This window comes from Osmerus mordax, chromosome 10, assembly GCF_038355195.1.
Source record: "Osmerus mordax isolate fOsmMor3 chromosome 10, fOsmMor3.pri, whole genome shotgun sequence".
Classification (NCBI taxonomy): domain Eukaryota; kingdom Metazoa; phylum Chordata; class Actinopteri; order Osmeriformes; family Osmeridae; genus Osmerus; species Osmerus mordax.
In genome coordinates, this window is record NC_090059.1 from 5,868,643 (window position 1) to 5,893,308 (window position 24,666).

Sequence of the window (24,666 nt, forward strand, 5' to 3'; positions counted from 1 at the left end):
GTACGACTGGAGATTTTGAAAAGGCTGAAAGAGAACAGACATACAAATGCATTCTGATAAAATTAGAGCAACATCCCCCAGCTTATTTTAGTACTTTTGACATATCAACCCGTGTCAGAAACATCACAATGTTTGTCTGCATTTGAATGTTGAGCATTTTTTTTGTATTTTAAAGATAGTTCTCACAAACCTTTTTTTATTTGGGATTTCAATGTTTGTAAATAACAAAAAGCTTGTTATTCAATAACGCCTTTAAACATCCACAGTATTTATGCACTCTAGTAGCTCTAGTACTTGAAGAAATATGTGACAGTTAGAATGAAATATTAATTGTGAACAATCATTTCAGCCATGGAAGTTTTTGGGTCACTTTTCTTCTTTTGTCTTTGACAAGATTTTGATTGGAAGAATCACTGTCTGGAATGTGACAGCTCTTGCAGGAAGTTTACTTACAATTTATGTATGAAAGTTGAATTAATTCATTTTTGTGCCTCCCTAATTTGAGAATATGCATATCAGTTTTCCATCTCGGGTATACATACGTTTGTAAGATCCAAACATAAGTTTGGATCTATTCCATAGGTCATCCATGAAAAGGCAATGAGGAAGCTATCAAAAAAGTATAATATTACTTTTTAGCTATTGATATACAATTCAGATTTAGCTGTGCTCAGCAGTTTGTAACATACTGTGACTAAATGTGAACATGCATTTAATAATTTTGTCATTTAGTTTTGTGTTCAAATACATACCTATAGGGAGTCAGGTGGCTGAGCGGTTAGGGAGTCGGGCTAGTAATCCGAAGGTTGCCAGTTCGATTCCCGGTCATGCAAACTGACGTTGTGTCCTTGGGCAAGGCACTTCACCCTACTTGCCTCGGGGGAATGTCCCTGTACTTACTGTAAGTCGCTCTGGATAAGAGCGTCTGCTAAATGACTAAATGTAAATATACCTTAACCCACACAATTTATACTGAGTAAAATACAATTACACTGATTTAAGAGATGACAGACAGGCAGGATGTCTCAAATGAATAACAACCTTTGCTGTTGATTTGTGCAAAAGCACTTGAACTTTTTTTTGATTGTGGCATTGTTGAGCAATTGAGATAACTTTGATACTATCATTTCCGTTATTTTTGTAATTTCATGAATTAATTTCAGTACATTTTACCCTGTTTAATGTTTCTGCTTATGGTCCTGAAATAAAGAAAGATTGTTAATATGCTACACATCTGTTGCTTTTAAATGCTTTGAATTTAATATGACTGCAACCTCAGAAAACCAAAACATTTACTTGAATAATAATAATTTTCAGATATTTATATGTTCTTCAAGGGTAATTTGATTAATGGTAATTTCTTAGAGTGAATGTAAGTTAAGAAAACATGATAGAGCTGTGTTGAAAAAAACAAAACAGAATTGATGTTGATGTGGAATTGAGGCACCTAAGGTTGATCCTGAATCTGTTCTGACTATCAGTATTGTGTGGGGTATTTAAATCGGTCAAATACGTTTTTTTGTTCATTTTGTTTTATATGTGTGAAAGTGTCTGCCTGTCTTCCAAGGGGGAAGGTGCTTCCATTGGTGAAGGATCTTGATGGAGGGGATAAGTACACAGCCGGCTGGAGAACAGCTGTGAGGATAGGGGGTGGGGTAAGTGGGGCTTGGTTTTGACCCAATCTGGTGCTGCCCAGACACTAGGCCCAGACCCTGGAGCCCATTCATTTAGAGCCTGGCCAGCTTTGCATTAAACAGGCCTCCTTCCGCATGACTTGGTGCCAATGCTATGTTGGCCCTTGGTGGCCCCTAAGAAGGGCCCTGACAGGCCTTGACACCCCACCCCCATCCCCTCAACTGGGGGCCAGCCACCCACACAGGGAGCTGCCAGGCCACTGATTAGCACCTTACCTGACTCTCTGAGGAGCCCGGGTCCTCCCCCAGGAGCTCGTTCCGCACCTCATCACTGTAGGCAATACGTGACCTTTTCTAAAGGAAGAGGAGGAAGTGGGACAGAGGAGAAGAGGAGAAAGAGAGCAGAACAGAGGAGGGAAAAAACAAGAGGAAAAATAAGGCTTAACAGAGTTGACTTGGGGAAAAAAAAACATTTAGGCATTTCTAAAGCACGAGAGCCCCCTAACGGAATCACACAGACAGGCAAACGTGTAACGAGCAAATGATGGCGAGACGTTCTGTGTTTCAGATATTATGTGCCTGGTCTTCCAGTCTGAGCTTTATATTGCTCCTGAGGTGATCCATTACTGTGAAAATTATAAGGGAAACAATATTTTCTCAGACCTTCTAATAGTAGAAGGTCTAAAAAATAATATCACATATTGAGTCATACACTGTATAGGGAGCAGCATAGAAGGGGCATGGACAAGGACAGAGATGTATAAGGGAAGTATCAGTTGGCAGGGCTAAATCTTCTCTGGGGGTTGTCACGGCTGTCAGCCCAGTACAGTGCCAGGCTCTGTGATACTGTCGATGCAGGGACTTAAACAGGGAATAATTCATCACCCATTGGCATTCCATCAGATTTGGGCTCCCAATCTCTCTCCTTCACCCTCTCCCCATATGCCCCTTCAGATAGGAGAGGGAAAGCAATGTCCAAAAGAAGACAAACACTCCGACACAATCGTTTCATACACGCTTCAGACTACGCCACCACCATTTCTGAAGGAATAGATGGTGTATACCGTTAGTTTACAGACACATCCATGGGATACATATTCTCTGCAAACATAATACAACAGAAACATTTTTATTTAATATAGTATACATTTGCATGCTTAAAAAAATCTACAACAAAAAGACAGCCAATCTCTTGCAGTGGAGAGGAATAAATGATTTGAGTTGAGCACTCAGTGCTCGGTTTACTATCTAATTATTTTGAATAGAATAACTTTGGCAAAATAGTTGGCTTTACTTTCAGTCAGATGATCTGGGGTAATCTGATTTTAAAGACATTTTAAATTTTAATTCTGAATTTTAAAGAAAGCATACTGTGTTTTGGTTAAACATTCTTAGAGAGATTTGCAGAAAAAAACACAAAAAAAAGTCTTTAAATAAGATGTGCTATAATTACTGAGCATTAGTGTTGCACAATTTCCTCTGTTAAAGTATTAATCAATATGAATGTTCTTACATGAAGCAAAATATTACTACATGTAAATGCAAAAGTTATAATTTGTACAGTGTCAATGGTTATTCTTAGACAGTTAAGTAGCATGTGGGCACAATTCCCCATCCATGCGTTTCTATTCAACTTTCCTTTAGTGATTACGGTCAGGCTTTTGTAAAAGGTTTAGGGGTTAGAGTTGCACTTTTCTATTATTGCTACAATAAAAAGCAATAGTAAAACAAAAAAGGGTGCGCTAGGCTGGTTTTGAACTTAGTGTTCCCAAAATACCACAGTGAGCTGCTTTTTTCTCAATACACAATGTCTCTCTCAAAATGTGTCACAAACCATTCACTGACTACAACTGCATATGTATAGATAATGCTTCCATCCATTGCCTAGATGTTTTCTTAGTAGACATAGAATAGAAATACAGAAATCCTCATCTGCCCTGACATTGTTTTCACGTAGAAACTGAGGCATTCTTCTAAGGATATTCACTTTTTCTGTTAGTTCATCATGGGAATTGAACAAATGAGGGGAATAATTACATTAAGAATTCCTCTCATGTATGTAGTTTAGCTAAAAATTATTAATTTGCTTAATAATTAAGCATCGAAAACCAGTCTAAAATAATTGTATAGTGTTTAACTTAAAGTGGCAAATCTTAGTGAGTGGGGGAACAAACAAAGTGGCTATATTTTGGCTGTTATTGTCACTTTGAGAGCCTGGGAATTGAACAATAATTACTGATGTCTGATTGATGAGGTCAAGACCAGAAAAATGTATTGATAAAGAAAGTGTCCAGTTGCATTATAACCATGGACTCAGCCTCCACAATGAAAATTACTGATTATTATTTATTTTAAAAGTATATTTGATATACTCAAGTATACCCCTTCTATAAGGGAAATATACAGGTGCATCTACAGGTGAATAAAAGGTAATTTAGATAGAAGGGCTGTAAGATATTAATGTTCTGCTAACATGATTGTTCATTGTGTGAGCTAAAACTAAAATAACATAAACCTGAAAATAGACTCTAGCACAGACAGAGTATATTCATCCTTGCAAGAAAACCCCCACATTTTAGTCAAGCTTCTTTAAGAGTTGCAGTGTCACTTGAGGAAATGACGGGATGACAGTAATTGAGAACTAGAAGCTTGATATAGGGGTTGATTTGAGTGTGAGGAGTGATGTCTTCTTTAAACCCAACGCCGATTTTACGTAGATCTAAATGACTGTTTTTTACAGCTGCATATTGACAGCTTTTGAAATGAATGAACACAAATGACAACAAAAACTACAAGGAATGGAAAAAAATAAAATAATAATAATCTAAAATAGAAGACCTACTACTACTAAGAGCTACTTCTTGTTCCTGTTGACTTGAAGTTAGAGTTCCCCTCTGGAAAACAAGAGATTATTCCCTCGCCATTGAATACAAAACAAGCATCACCCATTGACAGACTATGATTACCCATTGGGTTATTATAAATAAACTGAAATGGTTGGACCTTATTTATGTAAGGTTTGGACATAGGATATATGAGGTCAATTATTGGAAGACAAGACAATTGCCTATGAAATGTTGTTTCATCTCATGACAGAGCATGAGACAGAGCATCATGTACGATTAGTATTTCCCCAGATATCTAGGGTAGAAGGATATATATTGAAGGCTGTATAATGCATAGAGAAGACAGAGTAATTTTTTATATAATCAATTAGTTGAAACTTTCTTATTCAAGTTGTTATGTATGATTGAGAAGGGGAATGAATGAAAATAAAGCATCATGGAAGCAGAAGAGGAGGCTTTGTAATCTAAAAAGAATGTGCACTTTTAGAAGATAGCTTATTGCCATGGAAAACAATTATAAAAGAAAGATTTCATCCTTTTGAAAGGTTTTTCTTTTGTCACTTTTTCTAATCTTGGGTGAGAATTTACTTCTATTCCCGGAGGCACAAAAAAAAGAACAAAGGTCCATCTTAACTTTATGCAAAGTGGTCCCCCAGCTTTTAAAACTCTACACATCCCATCAATTTAAAGACTGAGGTGCATAGTGTCCTGTCAAAAACACATGTGTTTTACCTCTGTTGGAAAAACAGAGATCCTTTTCAACCCATCAAAATGTAGTTAAATATACATTGCATACAAATTGATATCAGATATGCTAATCAGATATGCTAATTAAGACCATAAGTGCAAATCTTTAAAAAACTTATATATATATATATATAAAAGATCCTACTGTTTAATCAAATAAAAATGACAGGAATAAAATAAATAATTGTAAATCTAAGCAATATTTTTTTACAATGAAGTGACTGATGACTCTCAGTCTTGATTTTTGCACCCTACGTTCTACTCATTAACAGAATAATTAATACAATATATATAAAATACAATTATATTTATGATAAACATGTTTTATTGCCCTCCAACTACCTTACTTTCTGTATGCTCACTGCGACCAGCGACAAGGACATCTCAAATAATTGTGGTGCCTGGAAAACTGAAATGTAAACAGTTCATTAGATAGAAAATAAAAGGCGTGAAAATACCCAGGGGCAGAGAATAATGAGGGGCCCTGAAGATATCTGCACATGCTTTTTCCTCTTCATTCTTGCCTTTTCATTTTGCCACACTGAGATGGTGGTATGGCATAAAGAGTAATTAATGGTATTTAATTTACAAACGCGTGTTTCATTACGTGTTTCTCAACATCGGCAGAGCAACTCACCATTCTGAAAATTGGGTTTCATGCCACTCTTAAATTGGCATTTAACCTTTCATTTCCTGCAAATGTTTATGAACCACTAAGAAAATAGTGTTGGAATTAATTATTACATCATTCACTCATTATGATTATGATGTTAATAATATCATGATTTTGATTATTACTTGAAGCAAATATTACTATCATAAAAACTAAATACAAAACGGAATACAAACCATTAGGACAATAAATGAGAACATAAAAATTGAAAAAAAAAATGTGCAACAAATGTGAAATAAATTAATCTTAAACGTGACATAATTTCCTCTCATCTCTCAGTGATTTTTTTCCTCAGCTGAAGTGTGGACCCGTGCCAATGGTTCCTCTATAGTTTCCAAGACGCAGGGCAGAGGTGGTGTACTGTGGCGCTGCGTTAAAAGAAAGCCGAGACCTTTAAGCAGGCAGAAGTATCACAACAGAGTCTTCAATAATGCATCTCAGCATGGCAGGGGGTTAACACACTCAACCGGCACAAAGAATGGTACACACACACACACACACACACACACACACACACACAAAACTGTTGTTTTTTTAACTGCTTTAAAGCAAACAAATTGTCTGGGGTTGGTCAATTAAGTAAGTTCTCCTTCTTTATGCGTTTGATACATTTTCCGATAGTGAAGCATTGACGATTTGATTGATGCAGATTCTCTGTTTATGCCTTTCTTTTTGGTCTTTGGTGTCATCAAAACTTACTCCTCTTGTCTATCTTCAGAGGGTGTGTGTATGTCTGTGTAAGTTTGGGATAAACGGACGTACAAGCATACGACCCCTTGTGTGCTATGAAAAATCTCCTTATGCGTGTGGATGAGTGCATTGGGGTGTGCACTCCAGCCCACCAGCCTTGTGTGTTCCTGTTTTAATATAACAGCATCAGTATAGGAAACCCAAGACTTAGATATCAGCATGGGGCCTCTCATTAGCTCACAGGTTGGTGGAGTTGTGGCTCCAACAAATACAAGGCATTGTGTTCCACTTCCATTACAAAAATAAGTGTCTCGCAAGGAAGCTATCACAGAGACACTCATACAATACACTCACATCATAAACTTGAGACACAGTAGGCTAGCTAATATGCAACAAATCTAAACAGAGGTTTTATTTTAAAGTGCACACAACTCTATGCTCTTCAGAAACCTTACCTTATAATGAAACAATAGCTGTTTATCTATGAATGTAATATTTCTGCATTGCTTTTGCAAAAAGAAAAACTTTGTATTTTTCATAATCCAAAAGTCAATCTTTTCACAGATGTAAAAACAACACATTAAGAAGTCCAAAATTGTTCAGAAATGTTGTCTTACAACACGTATCCAACGATTTACAAAATAGTATTATGCTGCATGCAGAAACATTTAACATTTCATCTCTGGGGAAAGACCTTGCCTTTTGTTTTGTCACGGAACATAGGCTATGGCTGCAATGGAAGCTTTTTTTTCCACCACCTCTGTGATACATGTGCTGTATTTCCCTGTCAAAGTCGTTTCTATTGTTAAGTAGAGCTGAGATCAGTCAATAAGCCTAACGACTGTACCAGCAAAGCAAGAGGGCGAGAGACAGAGAGAGAGAGAGGAGAGGAAAACGATCGCAATTGAACTCCAAACAAAAGAGCAAATTCGAGGGGCTTTGATTGAGGAAACGCCATATACTTTTTGAAGGCCAGGGAATCGTCTCTCAATGGTTATTTCTTTAAGGCATGGAGGGCCGATTAATCCCAATATTAAAATATGGAAGCACTTCTAATGAAAAATCAAAGGCTCTGCTTCTCTTTCGCCCGTCTCCTCCATTCTTTCTCTTTTTCCCAGAACATGAATCCCAGGTTACGCGAGGAAGAGCAGGAGAGGTAGCTAGAGGAGAGGGGCCGGGGACTGGTGGTGCAAGCACACAGGCAGACAGCCATGGTGGAGCAGTAAATCAATAGAGCAGAGCCGTCGGGGAAGTAGCCGAGCGAGGGGGGAACCAGAGCAGGGCCGGGGCTCCGATCACAACGCTGGCTTCTGGCGTGCAGTGGGGAATAAAGTGGGCCTCCCCGGGTCATCGCCAGAGAAAAGGTGAGATTAGAGGGAAGTGGTGGAGGGATTTCAGAGCGGAAGGGATGTGGAAGGAGAGAGTCTGTGTGTGTGTTATGGGGGGGATACCTGGAGAGGGGATACCAGGGACCAATCGGCCCATTAGCCTGTGGCTACCTACATATGGTTCATTGAACCCTCCACTGAGAATAATTTCAGTCTCCCCCCCCCATCCGCTTTTCTTAAAAAAAAAAAAAAAAAAAAAAAAAAAACGTAACTTTTAACCTTTCCTCTGTTTAGGCGGGGATTCTCTCCAGACCTTGATATAAGATTTGTATTTGATGTTTATTCTCAGACTGTAATATCAAAATGGATATGCTAGACATAAAGACATGTGGACTCATTTATAGGATGGTTACAGTGTGTGTCAATGTTTGTGTGCGTATTGGGGGCAGTGGACACCGTCTTTGTCTGTCTATGGAAATGTGCAGAAGACCACCTTCCTCTCTCTCCCTCATCTTTCTTTGGAGGAAGATGACAATTGTCTCCACTCAATACCTCCCTCATTAGCATGAGAATACAGCAGCATGCATGAGGGCTTAGCTACATCATTAATGCTATATATTTATGTACACTTTCTTATTTAGCTGGATAGAGCCCCATTCAAATGCAGATGAGGTCTGAATGTCCTTTCCAGAGCTATTCCAACATTTGTCCCCCTGAACCACCGTACACACTTCCACTCTCTATGGGACTCCACAGGTTTTGTAGTGGAATGGAGAGGAGTTGTTTATAGGATTAGATGAGCCATTGAGGTTTGGATGCGAGTCTGAAGGCACATTCCAGATATGGTAATTAGTCTATGCAGGTGAATGACTTGCTGTATGAGACTGATCGTTACACAGGTTCCATATCAACACCAGGTAAATATAATAACACCTAGGATTCTGTGTCTTGGCTTTTTTTAATGTACCAGTTATCACAAACCACATGCACTGATCAAATAACAACTCTTAAGTGCATTAGCACAGTTCGGCAGATAAACTGCTTAATGGCTGCTGAAGCAAGCTGATGCTCTAATTGGCAGGTTCAACCTCTGAGATGACTGAACAAATCCTTAATTCATCCTCTACAGTGTAATTCTGATCAAGGCCACAGCAAGATTTCACCGCAGGCTTCAAAAACTGTCTGAGAAAAGCCAAAATTGCATTTAGTAAACGCCTTTTTCCTCTTTGCTTTTCTCATGTTCCTCGTTAGACTGACAAGGAAGTCGAAAGTAGACAAATTCATGTTTGATGGGGAAACCTTAACCATATATACATTTTCATCTGATAAAAATATTTTGCCTAGTTTAATTACAATTACTGTGGATAAATATTTAGCTATTACATTCAGAATAACAGTAGATAAAAAGGTTAGGAATTGAGGTGTTCTATGGCAGGAGGAGGTAGTTATTGTCTACCTATACACATCCACAATTGCACATAAATGCATCTTAAGTGTGTAATATACTGATGTCAGCAATATGAGAAAACACCACACCTAGCTCTTACTTGCACGGTTTACTAAGACGAAAATAGTGGCTGGAAGTACACAAGCACACATCCATTTAAAGACATGACGCATCATATTAGAGAATCCCACCCCCTCAACTTTTTGCAGGGCAATGCTTGCAGCATCAAATGTGTAATATGCACAACAAATTTTGCTATATCGCATTACAAGAAGTGCTATAGAGTAATTGGGAGAGGAAGCCTCACTCTCACTTTGACAGAAACATATGAATAACAAAGTAAGGTGCAAACATGCTATACTTTCCCTACATGTTTGGCAACTAACCTGGTAAGATTATGTTGTTGGTGTGGTTGTTGATAATGGTATTACATTACATTTACATTTAGTCATTTAGCAGACGCTCTTATCCAGAGCGACTTACAGTAAGTACAGGGACATTCCCCTGAGGCAAGTAGGGTGAAGTGCCTTGCCCAAGGACACAACGTCATTTTCAGAGCCGGGATCGAACCAGCAACCTTCTGATTACTAGCCCGATTCCCTAACCGCTCAGCCACCTGACTCCGTGTTAGGTATTAGCAAACACTTTTTGTCATTTTTAACAACTCTTCATCGAGTTAAACCTGACAACAAAGTGATGAGCTAGATAGCTACATCTACTGTGCAACCGAAGTTAATTCAGCCAGCCAACATGATACTTTACCATTTATGTGCATTTTTTATGATAATGGCATGGATTGATTTATAATAGAATTTATCCACATCAAAATGTGGATATATATATTTATTTCCTGTAATGACAGATTATGGTTGGTTAAGAGACTGCTACACATTCAATAAATGTATCTATACACATCCAAATGTAATATTTATGCACACTTAATGAATAATATGTAGGTTTTGAGGTGTTCTAGGTTCTTATGGAACAAATGTCAAACTGTATAAATAACTAGGCCTAATTCAATTAGGCACACTATATTTCAGACAGAAATGCTTAAAATATAAAAGTTCACAACTTTTCTCTCTTTCACATTCGCCTCTCCAGTACTTGTTTGAAAAAAAGCAAAAACCCACAAAAAACTGTGGCAAAACAGGCCTACTGGATGATTCATAATGCATTTCATAAATACTTTATGATTCTCCCCCATATTAAAGCCAGTCTGGAAAAAAAGAAAATGAAAAAAAAAAAGTCACCTTTTCTGGTCCTGCTTGTCAGTGCATCACTTGGGTGTGGGTGTCACATGTCACTTCTAGTTTACGCTGCTGCATGGGACAGGTTTGGAGCACGGAAATCGGGGGAGGACAGCACTGACAAAAGATGAGAAAATGGACGGGGAGAAGGGGAGGAATGATATATCATAGCCCCTTCTTTTTATTTTCTATATTCCTTCCCTTATTATCTTTGGCCCCCTCTCATTCGAGTCACTCAATCACACAGGCCCCGAGGACACAGAAGACCTGGGAGGGCCTCACTTCAGAAATCACAAGCATGCACACGTCTGAAAGGTATACTGATCGCTGTCAGAGTTGAAGTGTGGTGACTTTGGAGGACAAGAAGATAAACGAGACGAAACGATGATATGGACAGATAAGGGGATAATTTGCACACTGCCAAATAAAACCAATGCTTACGGCGTAATGCATCGCCTCTCCACAGTGAAGTATTAATAATGATAGAGGGGGGGAGGGGGTGTATTTATGAACTTGAAGAAGGATAACTAAGGAGAAGGAGAAGAGTTTTGTTACTCTGATCTGTACTGGAGTAAATTGACCTCTCAGTTTGGAGCACTATCATAATGACAGACGACAAAAATGACATCCATCCGACTGATAACAGCCTACGCTGGCCCTGTGGGTGTTGTTGGTTGATGTTTATCAAAAACTAGGAAGGTTTCACAATACTAAGTCAACTATTCCAAGATACATCTTTCTCGCTACTTTGAATTAACCTTCACAACTTTGATCGAAAAGCATCACTTATCTCTCATTTGGTTTAACCAACTCGACATTAGCACATCAGCACCATAATACTTCATCATCAAAACTGAAAACAAAATTAGATGAAGAACTAGTGTGTAATAAATCATGAAGTTCCATCTTTGAGTCTATAAAGAAATAACAGTGGGCCCAAAACTTCACAATCCACAAGAAGCATACGAAAGAACCAGTGTAGAACAGCTTTCAAATGAAAGGCAGAATTTATAAGATGAGATAATCGATTTATTTAAAAAAATCTTCTTCGTTGAGCCCAGAGTAAAGGGTGAAAAATCCCCTCAACTATTTCCTTAAGAAATTGGATCTTTTTAATCTGGATGTGATTGGACTTATGTGCTATTGATCACTTGTTAGACTACAGAACACGAGAATGCATCGCATTAACTGCTTAGTGGTGTACAACAACAAATATGTTTTAGTTACAACAAGCGTAGTAAGGGGAATTACAGTGTCTTACATCCAACTAATGTCTGTCTGTCATGTTTTATGTTTGTAGAAGTCCCTGTATTAGACAACGGGGGTGGGCGGGGGGGTACATGTTTGTTTAACAATGAAGACCCATGTGATGAATGACTTGCATGCATCATGAATGTGTCTGTCAAGTAAGTTCTATTTATCAATCAAAATGCAAAATATTTTTTTTTATAATAAAATATTTGCACATTATATTATACACTATAAATACACAACCAATGTTGTATTGTATGATTTTGCACTCACTACCCAACATAATTTAAAAGTGAGGAATTCTTAATGACGTTATACATTTTCTTAAAAAATAAGATGTTTCTGATTAAGTGTCTTTGTAAACAGTTTATGCCCATGCTCCGCAAATCCAAAATGAGTCTCTGAAGAAGACTTGACTATTCTAATCACTGGCAAAGTTAGTGTTGCTATGACCGTGAGTAGACCATGGCCAATGACACTATAAGTTTGTTTATGTTTTATTTTTTAAATCATACATTGTTCGTGCTTTCCTTGCAGGTCACTTAAGATGTCCAAGCCTTTGGAAAAATTATAAAATAATGATAACATTATAAATAATCTTATACAAAGTTTGTGAATCTTAATGAATGACAATGAACCAATGACAAATAAAGCCGGTGTCGTAGATAAGTCTCTGTTTGGAACTGTATTCCAAATGTATGCTACAATTTAAGAGTAATTTTAGGCTGATTCAATCTGAGGGCATGTCAACCTAAACCTAGCTTAGACAATGCAAGTGCTGTTCCAAGACTGCATTTCAAGTTAATACAGTGCCCTGCAAAATAAAGGTCTATACAAAGAGCCTAAATACTTTTCAATACATTTTGCATAGCATTTCATCAGAGGGATTCAAATGGGTAACTCAAAAGAGATGATCGATCAAATTCTTTCTGCCTTTATTTTTAACCAGACCAGTTTTTTCCCTTTAGCAGACTATACTAAAGGCAGCCTAAGGTGCACATGGGATTCTATGGCATTCAATATTTGCCCTAACAGAGAGCACATTTCCATTTTTTTTTTTACAGTTGTTGATGATCACTTTAGAGACCCTGAAATATAGTTAAAAAAATATATAATAATATAGGATCAGTTTAGAAAGCTTTTCATTTCTATTTACCAAGCAGTATCAAGTGAATAAACTGTTCAATATTTCAAGGCTGGTTGACCGTATGTTTTGAAAATGCATTAATTATCTCCCTCGGTAGACATTGGAAGTCTTTCAGTCTTAAGGTGTTAAAAAGGGGCCAGAGCTCCCTTCTTGACTGTGACTGCAATATTTAACTGTTTTCATAAGAGGTTGTATTCTTTAAGATGCACAGCAATAACTATGTTATTTTTCACATTATATGAAAGTCACTTTATCTTGTTTTGTATTCAATGTCAAAGACCACACCAGCAGAATCCATAATAAACATTCTCATTTGTATTACAGATAGCCTACTTGAAGGAATACACGTTTTGTAATATTTTACCATAAGTACTGATTTCATTTAGGTGTTTTTGCAAGAGGAAACACATTTCTAATTGCTTTGACCTGACCATCTGAATGTGCAAACCATTCTAGTAAAATATCACATATCATACGTGTCAAGTTGTACCACTTTTATACACACATTAGCATACAGAGCTCACCTTTTTTTTTATTATTAAAACCACTGCAGCTTGGGTGGGTGGCTCACCAGGCAGAGCAAACCACAGGGACCTAGGCCTTACCGCAGGGGCCCGGGTTCTATTTCGACTAAGGACGTTGCCCCCCTCTCTCGTTCTCCCTGCTTTCCTGTCTCTCTCTGACTGATATCAAGATAAATGAAGCCAAAAGCCCCAAAAATATCTGAGAAAAACAAACATTGCAGCATTAGGTGTAACGTGTGAAAGCAAAACAAAGTTATTTTCACAATGTTGATGAACCCTGTGATGATGAACACTGGATGAAATCATGGACAGTACATTACTGTGTTTAAGGTGGAAATATACATATTTATACATATGTAAATGCTAGCCTTGGTCAACATTATTGAAAAGGAGCATAGACTATTCTGCAGATAAAACCACACTGAGAAGGAGCGTGTTTAAAAAAAGTTATGCATCTGACAATTGTTCATAAATATCACTACTGAACACTTGCATTCCTTAAGCAACATCGCCATCTGGTGTTTAGCAAGGAAACAGACCTGATGTCCAAAAGGTTCAAACTAGACCATGTGAATTGATGAATAACACCTCTACAAATATATAAACATTTTACAGTCGGCCTACTCAGAGATGTTCCATCAGAATGTCGGTCAGGGTTAAGGTTGGACCTCAGCTCTCTTTGGTGGAACCAAACTTTGTCTCTACTTTTGAAGAGGGAAGGTCTGTTTACCCAATGTATTTAATAAAATTAAGCCTCAATTAGGCCTCTCTTCTAGCTGATCAAAGTCATCGCTAAGAGGCATTACATTCTGCTTCCCCCGACCTGCGTTGCTTCAAATATATATATATATTATTATTTTTTTAATCTTTGGTTTTCAGTTTAGGAGGCTTTTTGGTTGTGCCAGGCTGCGCTTCAGTTGTTGTAATGCGCCACTGCAGGGGGCTTCTGGTCTAAAGACCCCCCTATGCCAGGCATAGAGTTCAGGCATGATCAAGCATGCAGGAAGCAGGAAGACAAACCCTACATGAATGAGTGGATGAGAGAAAGGGTTAAGGGGATGCCAATAGGGGAGATGACCAGGAGCAGAGGAGGACAAGGCCATCATACACAACAAAGCTTGGGCTTTTTATAAGAGGAAGAGACATCCTTTTCAGGTGGGTACTGCTTGAAAGAAAGATGAGGGAGAAGGAAGTGACCAGATTCAGTTACTAGTTTAGTTTGTAAACTCCTGTTCAACAATAGAGAACTTAGTTCTTTAGCTTAATAAAACATGGTTAACAACAATGTTAACAGTTGTGAATTTGTGTTTATGCTTGCTGCGTTCCATGTAGTCTAGTCTAATCAAAACATTTGCAACACAATCACTCCAGCATGCCAATAATTAATAAGAAGCACTGGAGATATTTATCGAACCATTTAAATGTCATTGAAGCGGTAGGTTCAATAATATTACGTGCAATATTTTTTCTTACGTGCAATTACTTGGCTGTATGTCACTCATTACTTATTCATAGCGGCAGCCACCACACTTAACTCTCACTTAACTCTCACTTACTTTATATATTATTATATTATTTACAATTTTATACCCTTAGATCTTCATATTTTATTTGACTCCCTGTATCTTGTATGTCGTATATTTTCTATTTTCTATATTTAATTATACTCAGTGCTGTTCTGTACCCTGCTGCTGTTGCAAACTGCAATTTCCCTATTGCGGGACAAATAAAAGATTATCTTATCTCATAGGAATACTTCACCAAAACCTCAAATCAACAATTTCTCCCCTATATAGAGAGCTATTTCATGCTGCCTTGTGTAGACAAACAGAGGCCATTTAAAAAGTTGATCCTAAGACATAACAATTTACATTAGTCCCCCCCAAATCAATAACAAGATAACTTATACTTATATTTGTATATTTAGATGTGTGTGTTAAATGTTTTGCCTTCTTTGAACCAGTACAGAAAAACTAGAACTGGAAGTTTTGGACTACACATTGAAGACCTACAGTACTTCGTCTCTCTACTCCTGAACTACTTTGAACAGCTGAACATCGTAGGTACTACTGTTGTGGTTACATAGTACATGTTGTTGCAGGCAGTTTGCATGTAAAGGCAACCAGTGAGGGTGAGTCATACCATTGTGTCCTCTATACTGTACCGCTGTCTCCGAGATAGATTTCTTGACACTATGAAAAAGCTCACTGGTCGGAATAGCCAGAAAAGCATCCTGGCTTAAATACTACTAGATGAAGTAGTTTGTCCTGGAATTTTTGGCACGTTGAAGACATTACAACACAGGATAATAACTTACTACAAAGAATGGTAATATTAGCCTGGCTCTGCCCTCCTACGTACTTCCGCTCAATTTGGATTTTGCTTCTGTAATAAGTCTGGGATTTCAGTGCATCAGTCGGTTTTCAGAAACAATTTTTTGGTAGGTCCAATCAGCGAACAGAGGGAGTGGCTGAGAACGATGACTTTGATGTTGTGCACTAGTTTGAGTTGTAGTTCAGTAATGGCGGCGGAGAAAGATGCGAGCGAAGCTATTCTGCGGTTGTGGCAATGCTGCCGAACATCCATAAAATAAAGCCGGAGCAAGAACAATCCTTGCTGAGTTTTGTTGGTGGTCATGATGTTGTGGCCCTCCTCTCCACGGGGTTCGGGAAAAGTTTGATTTTCCAGCTACGGCAGCTAGCTCCGTGGTGAAGGAGTTGGCTAAGGCGAACGCTAGCGATTGGTTATGGTTATGGCAGATCAGAGTGGCTCTGGGCAGATCCAATAGTTTTAAACTTCAACAGAGTACCCGCCTTCAAGGAAGTTAACACTTGTCAATGGAGCGATATAAGTTCTCTTAGCATAACTAACTGTTTAAACGGCTGACAGTCATTTTCTCAAAGGTAGGGAATGGACTGGAGGTGTTTCAAGCAACCTTGTGTAAGCCAAGAAAAACACCAACTCTGTTAAATGTTTCACCATCTCTTAAATCTCCACAAGAGACAAACTACATAAAAACCCCAGGACACTAGAAACAAAAAAATGTAAACTGTTTACTGTTAACTAGTGCATGAAATATTTTGTTTACGCAAAACAATGTCAACGTTACAATACAAAATAACCTCTCAGAAGAAATCAGGATAACCCCGTAAATAAATGTGAAGAAAGCAAATTAACAGCAATATCCTCCACAGCAGGTGTTAATTGCTTGATAATTAACCACTGCAAGAGTCAAGAGGGGAGAAGGGAAAGATTAATCATCAGCCAATTAAATGCCCACCGTGAGGAAAGCGAACCCTCTCAGAGTAGATCTCCTCTGTGATCTGAGGTAACGAGTCTCTGTGGCGTAGCGATAGATCACTAATTTCAGATCTCTAACAAGTGTTTATTTATTTGTTTCTTTCATGTTTGGAGACCTGAGGCAATGACTCCACAATGGAAGCACTGATATCACATATACTGCATGTCTGTATTGCATACACATTAGTGTCAAGCACCACTTTCAGCAGTTGTGCTGTATATGAAAACCAACACAAAGTCATCTGAACTAGTCTTGTAAGAAAGAGTAACACCTATTTAGTTGGGTATAAATTGACAAGGAAAGTTAAACAGATGTACAGAAAACACCATCCAACAGGGTAAAACACAGCAATGTGAAAATGTTATATTAACTGTATCAACGGGAAATTTAGGCCAACACGAGATGGATCAGAGTCGCTAGTGGTTAGACAGATAAAGAGAAAGTCGAGAACATGCTTCAAAACATATGGCTGGGCTCCTTATTAAGGTTTTATATAGGTAGAGGTGTGGATTTGGGATAGACAGGCTATGATTTATGAATTACTAAACAAGGCTACTATCTGTAGCATCAACACATGCCTGCTCTCCATGGACATCGCTTGGGCTTTCAAAAACAGGCTCTGAATTAAACACAGTGGTCGTACTGCTGACCTTCAGTTTTTGAGTAAGTATGTGTATGTGTGAGGGAGAAAAAAAGACAGAGAAAAACATCACAAAAATAAGAAGAGACGCAAGCACAAAAATATGAGGAGGATTGCAAGTATCAACTAATGTACGTTAGTGTCTTTTCATGTAATCACCACATAGCCTACTGTCTGCATCAGCATTTGTGGACAGATGGTAAAACGATGGTAACCACTTACAAAGTCTTTCTCCAGCTTCTCCATCTCCTGCTTGTAGCTTTTTAATCTGCTGTTGTACATGCCTCTGCTCTGGATGGGGATCTCTCGTACCTCCAGGTCCATCTGCTCCAGCTATAATCCCGCAATCAGATAATTCACCAATAAATGACCCCATAAAAGGTATCCTCAAGATGACAAATGATAGGCTCAAAGCAACAATGATTTAGTTGTATATGACTAGCAAACTATATTATTGCAAGTTGTGCCTTATTTAGTCATTTAAGACTGTAATATGATTTCAGTAAATATTAGCCTAGACAAGATGCTGTACCTACATAATATACCCATACCTACCCACACAGTATAGCTCTATAAAAAGAAAAAGCTGTATTGTAAATTGCATAGCAATTGTATTGTAAAATTGTTTTCCTTATAGAGAGCTGCTCATGCTGAAAAACATATTTTAATACAGAATAAATAAATTCTCAACATACGCAGCTTGCACTGTAACACTTCCATGTTTACTTAGAAAACCATGACTGTCGCAAGGCACTGAAAAGTATGAATGAATAAACAAGATACAATAAAATTGAAAGGTCTTGGTTTTAAACATATCTGTTGAGGCACACAAATGTCATTTGGAATGAAGACAGCACAGGCCTACTTGTGAGGAAAAGAGAGAAAAAACACTCAGCAGGGAATTTGTAAGACCGTAATCAGTCTGACATAATAAGTTAACTAAAATCGAAATGGTAGTTCTCTTCAATCACTCTAGCAAATGAGATGTGAAGACTCCTTCCACCGTCTTGAAATATGTCAGGGGGGTGTCACATAAAAGTGAATTATCAGGACATAATCTCACAGCAACCACAGAAGACACCACACGTGAAATGTGCGTGTGTATCGTGTCACCACTCAGATAACACAGGTGATGTTGTCTGTGTTTTCCCCCACCCCATTCCAAACTCATTGTTTAGGAAATCGGAAGTGAAAAATTACTGATCAAAGACATACCAACTCTCTGACTTCTTCAAGCTGTTTGTCGACATTAAGAACCAGCTGTGTCTTCTCCTCTGAAAGGGAAGCAGAATAAACATATTGATCAGTTGAAGGAGGACTAGCGCTTTATGACAACAACCTAACTCCCTCGCAATGCTGCGAGAGATGGAGGGGGATCAACATTTGAAGATATATTTACACATTCTCTCCGCTCACCGATTCACATTTGATGTTTCCTATTTATTCTGTGTATGAGGCCTTTGTTGACTTTGTTGAGGAGCACTGAGACACTATGTGCCAACTCAAAAAGAAACAAGATGTCAGATATGCCTAGATACCAGTAGTAAAAATATACATACCCACTGGCATAAAAAATTCTTCAAATTTATGAAATAATTACATTTGGATAATTGTAGTCAAAATGAAAATGTTTTAAAAGGTTGATGCTTAGCTTAGTTACATACGGTAGTACCGGTATATAAGTGAAATATTCAACACTACATATTTTAGTTATGGGTCCTATTTTCATTCAGGGAAATGTTTTGGTACAGCCTAGAACAAACTGACATCAAGTATTGAGCCCCATTTGCAAAGAAAAGGATTCAGTTGACCAAAGTTTGACAAATCATTTCACATTAAAGAAGTGGAATGCACTTGAAGAAACATCAAGTTCAGGAGCAAACCACAAGGACTACTGGTGAAGGAATCGTAAAAGTGAAACATCAGAGTGGATCTTCATTTTTACCCTTTGGGTCTACACTACCTTTTTCTAGTCATCAAATCCATTTTTAAAACCTGTGTCCAACCTCACAAGCTACACAGTAAACAGCCAGAGGCGATTCTCCATAAGGTGAGACAGTGTGGCTCGCTCTAACACAGGTCCAAGCTAGAGAGGCCTGAAATATGCATGGATATTTATCAGACGCTCCGCTGACCAAGGGACGAAAAGCCTAGTAGTTTTGTAAACATAGCACAAAAAGGAAAAATAGCTGCTCTCTGCAAGCAGAGTGCTTTTCATCAGCACTCAATATTTAATCTGCAATGATTGACAGGTCTTCAGTTTCCGTAAACACTTGTAAGACTGAGAAAATACATTTATGTTTAATAAAGTGAGACCTTGAATCGTATTGTGTTCTTATTTAAACCCTACCAAGTTTTGGAACAGTAACAAAGCCAAATAAAAATGTGTCCATTTGATTCTCCTGTGAATGCTGAAGACTTGGCCAACACAGTCAACAACATTTATTCTTGCGCAATAGCCACTATCAGCAATTGTGCATGTGTGACATTGAGCAATGGCACAACAACAGCGACAAAAGCTTTTTGTCGAAGCCATTGTCATGGTATGAAATGGAGGGCTGTCAACACATGGACACGATTTAACCACTTCAGCGGGTGAGATATAAAAAAAGGAAATGAGAAATGTCTTCATGAGTCTGAAAATAATTTAAATTTAAGAGCACACTATTCTGGCAAAAGTGGAGGACAATTACAGATTGGTATGATGGGTTGACTGGCTTTGTGTATATTTACATGAGCTTGTATTAATACACTCCACATGGTGGGTGAAGGAATTACTTTTTTGGAAGAACTTTGTTTCCACCAATAAGTCAATTCATTACCATGACCAGTTAAACATCTACATATTCAAATTTGGCATTGGAAAAATCTAAAAAGTAAATACAAGCAAGAAAAATCCATAGCCTAACAATAATAATAGGGTCCTGGACTGTATGTCTGTATGTATACTCAAGCACATTATAGCCTTTCAGGTTCCACAGAAACAGAAATTAAATGGAATGAAAACAATGTCCATTGTTGAGGAATTCTATAATTGTTATGCTAGTGTTGAAAAGTGCTTAGAAGACTCCTGGGGGGATATTGTACTGTTAAGAACATATTGACAAGTTCAATACTAAATGTACTTCTACTCTAGAACTACAAGGTACAGTAGAACAAACAAAGTAGGCAACAGTAATCTTAGTAAAACATGACCACAGTGTTCCATTTGGTGTATAGGATATTGTAGATGTCCTATATCCACAAACACTCAGTCAAGCACATTCAGCATTGTTGTACCACTCAATAACCTAATTTCAATCACCTTTTTTTATGTTGCCTGTAATGCTATTCCTACTACCACCACCACTCCTTCTCCAAATTTGATACCAAATTTAGCTGGCAACAGGAAGGGAGCCAGGACAGTCCCATGTGTGGCCCCTGTCCTGTTGACCACTTACTCAGACACACACCCCTGAACTCACATGTTGTGTGATCTGCCTGTTGGATTATCCATAATCCAAGACACCAAAGGGTCAACCGCCTGCATCTTCCGCATTACTTCCCACTAGGGATCTTAAAATATCTGAACAAGTCTTTCTGTATTCAATGGCTTGTCAGTGGCAATGCCCTTTAGTCAAATAAGACAGGCAGGTTACAGACTGTGTAAAATTAGGTCCTTCTGGGGAGGGGGGGGGGGAGGGGGGGGGGGGGGGGGGGGTTGGTTACATGTTAAAGGCAGGGTAGGATCATGTTTGAAATAAACTTCACATCCTGATAACAACCAATAAATCTAAAGGTTTGACAGTAAAATGAAATAAATCCGATAACTGTTGGGCGTCGCAGGACTGTAATAGACACAACCAATATTTAAGGTTGGACTGGCACTAATGATTGGACAGCATTCGGACCAAAAGCAATGGTTGGACAGGCTAGCCTGGTCCTAATCAGACTCTCGTACATTTCATTTGTACAAAGTCTGGCCTCGCTCCATTGACAAGCTTTGTAGGCGGGTACTCTGTTGAAGTTTAAAACTATTGGATCTGCCCAGAGCCACTCTGATCTGCCATAACCAATCGCTAGCACTTATAAAAGTACCTGATGGAACTTCTTAAAGATAGATCTAAAGTCTCAACTATTCAGCCTAGGTTCTACCACAGAGCCTTAAAATGTGAATAATGATGACTCAACAAGGTTCGACTTTAGTTTATGAAAGCATGTATTGTTCCTTGTTTCCCCTTTAAAGAAAAGAAAATAACCTTAATTAAACCAAAGATGTTGAATAATGTATCACTCAATTACAATTTACATGTACAGTTACTGTGAACAAGGATACTGGCCACATATCCTGTCCGCAGAAAAATACATTAGCTGTTCTTACCAAATTGAAATAAACAAAATAAATCTAGATGTCACAAAAACACAATACTTCAATTCACAAAGAACACAACAATGACTAGACTATGACAATCATTGTCATTTAACTTCACATGAGTGATGTGGAGTACCGTAATGAAAATACTCTTGGTTTGTTGCACTGTGGTGCAATTGTGGTTGGTATAGATTCCTACCACACCGGAGTACAATAGTTTTTAAGGCAGTCCCTTCCGAGGAAAGATTAATCTTCGCATGCAATCTTCGTCTTTTCTCTATCCTTATGTCAGGCGGCTCGCCATCCTTGGAACGGAATCCTACACTCCTTACACTCACAAAAGACCCAACACAATCCCTGAATCAACTACACAGTTCTTTTCTTTATACTTCTCTTATCTTTTGTCAAGATAGTATAATGTACACTACTTATTATTAAATGAATAAAACATGTATATCACTTGTCTTGGTTCACGTTTCAGATTTCAGCTTTCACTCTTCGTTTCAACTGCTTTTTTCTGCGTGCTCACGTTCGTTCACCTCAAGCGTGGGGAGTGAGCGTACATCACACCGTGAGCTGATTGGCATAAGGTCAAGTGCTCATCATTACATTTCTAAAACGTGATTGGCTTATTCTAAATACTTGTTTAGTTACAAATGAAATATTTTGCTATAAATCAACCTTTAGATTTAACCATTCAAAATAACAAATAATTTGTAACCTGGTCCTATTTTACTGGGTTACACTAGCGTTCGCCTTAGCCAATTCCTTCACCACTACTGTAACAGAGCTAGCTGCCATAGCTGGAAAATCAAACTGTTCCTGAACCCCGTGGGGAGGAGGGCCACAACATCATGGCCACCAACAAAACTCAGCAAAACTTGTTCTTGCTCTGGCTTTAGCTTATGGATATTCGGCAGCGTTGCTACAACGGACCGAATGGCTTCGCTCGCATCTTTCTCCGCCGCCATTACGGAACTACAACACAAACTAGCGCACAACATCAACGTCATCGTTCTCAGCCACTCCCTCTGTTCGCTGATTGGCTGGTAGAAAATTAACCGGAGACATCTGACTTACGTACCTCATGGCCAGACCTAGTACCAGTCGCGGAGCCAGAGGGGTGGCCGGGGTGGCACTGGACCCCCCTGGTATCGGACTGGCCACCCCAAAATGTCATTCGCTATCCCTGGATGCTGACTGACATTTAATTTATCTTGTTAAAAGAAGCGTTTCTTTTGACATCTGGCAGCGCATTTTTTTCAATCAAGGATATTTCCACAGTTCACCAGTCACAAATCACCATGCCAGCGTCTGATACAGTGCCAACGGGAAGACAACAGCATCATATTACAGTTATGTTTTAAGGTTTAGCATTGGGCTTGAGGCTTCCTGATCAAAATGTTATGAAAGTTGAGTTGCTGGGCCGCAGAGCCATAGAAAAAGATGCATATTGGCAATTTGGTTCCATAAGATTTGGATAAGAGAAATGTCTCTGTTTTTGTTTAGCACTTAGCACTACCTTAGTAGCTAACAGCACAGTTCCTACTGTGGTGTAGTTGATTCAATTTCGTTTTTTTCATTTTCATTTATATAGCACACTTTTAAAACAACAACAGTATCATTTAGCCATTTGAAATTACTTTACTAGTTACTCTTTGGCTCTCGACGAAGGCGGTCGCATTTTTCTCTCCTCCCCTCCCTGACCTTCCCTGCTTGGCTCTGTCTTGTCTTGTCTGTCTCAAGATACTCTCTCATCATCACTTTCCGAAACTAGAAGCATGGAATTAATTAGCTGGTCTCTCAATGCATTTTACATTTACATTTAGTCATTTAGCAGACGCTCTTATCCAGAGTGACTTACAGTAAATACAGGGACATTCCCCCCAAAGCAAGTCAAGTAGGGTGAAGTGCCTTGCCCAAGGACACAACGTCAATTGACACGGCCGGGAATCGAACTGGCAACCTTCAGATTACTAGCCCGACTCCCTCACCGCTCAGCCATCTGACTCCCCCAATTGACACCATCTTCTCGAAGAGAAGCTCGGGTGAGCTCAGACTGTGAACTTACAACGCAGTATGGATTACAACAGGGATACGTTTGCGGCTCTGCAAAGGAAGATGGAGGAGATGGAGACCTTCCTGAAGGGTGGACGTGAAAATTGAGTCGCTGCTACTCGTCAAAACAACTACCCCAATCTTATCCACTTTCGGCCCCGTAACCAGCACAGGCCTTGGCCAAGGCCGTTGCTGGAAAACAACTCCCCTGGAGAGCGCTGAAGCGAGACTATCTTGCTCTTCCCTTCCCCCCCCCACCGACATCTGTGGTTTGGTCTCTGCCCGGGTCATGACCAAGGATGTCTCCTTGCCAACACAATCTGCATAGGGAGAATCGGACTGACTGTGGCCTAGGTCGAGGGCGCCAACCCAGACCTACTCACACATTAACTTTCACCTACTACAGATATCACCACCCCCCCACCCCCATCCAACGCCTTCGCCTGCTTGTTTCACCAGGGTGGCTGGCGGGTCTGTGTCCAGCGCCTACCATGGCTGCAGGTCCAGATGCTGCTTGTCTACCCCCCCCCCCCCCCCCCCCCCCCCAAACCTGGTCTTGACTTCGAATGCTCCATCTCCCCTCAATGCCCCTTCGCCCATAGATATATATAAAGACTAGATGTCTTTATATATATCTATGGATAAATGCTTAGATCTAGAGGCTTTAACCCGCCCCCTGACTTGGTGACGCAGACAACAGATTTATTTTGCTGCAGCAAGTTACACCGTGGATAAATGTAAGGATAAATAAATAAATGTAAGGATAAATAAATGGAAGT

The 24,666-nt window shown here is 38.9% G+C and overlaps 2 protein-coding genes across 6 annotated transcripts in view; one reads left to right on the forward strand and one right to left on the reverse strand.

Annotated features, from left to right (window-relative positions):
• The window catches only part of vti1a (vesicle transport through interaction with t-SNAREs 1A), a 127,436-nt gene that overhangs the window by 92,517 nt on the left and 10,253 nt on the right, over nt 1-24,666 (reverse strand). For all 5 annotated transcript variants that reach the window (XM_067245202.1, XM_067245205.1, XM_067245199.1 and 2 more), the window contains exons 2-4: nt 18,694-18,752; nt 17,701-17,811; nt 1,911-1,988 (exon numbers count right to left, since the gene is read on the reverse strand). In XM_067245202.1, the coding sequence (XP_067101303.1) occupies nt 1,911-1,988; nt 17,701-17,811; nt 18,694-18,752 (248 nt within the window). The remainder of the gene's footprint in view (nt 1-1,910; nt 1,989-17,700; nt 17,812-18,693; nt 18,753-24,666) is intronic.
• zdhhc6 (zinc finger DHHC-type palmitoyltransferase 6) overlaps nt 20,059-24,666 on the forward strand; it is a 33,745-nt gene continuing 29,137 nt past the window's right edge. Inside the window, exon 1 of the mRNA XM_067245197.1 lies at nt 20,059-20,073. The gene's annotated coding sequence lies outside the window, so the exon portion shown is untranslated. The remainder of the gene's footprint in view (nt 20,074-24,666) is intronic.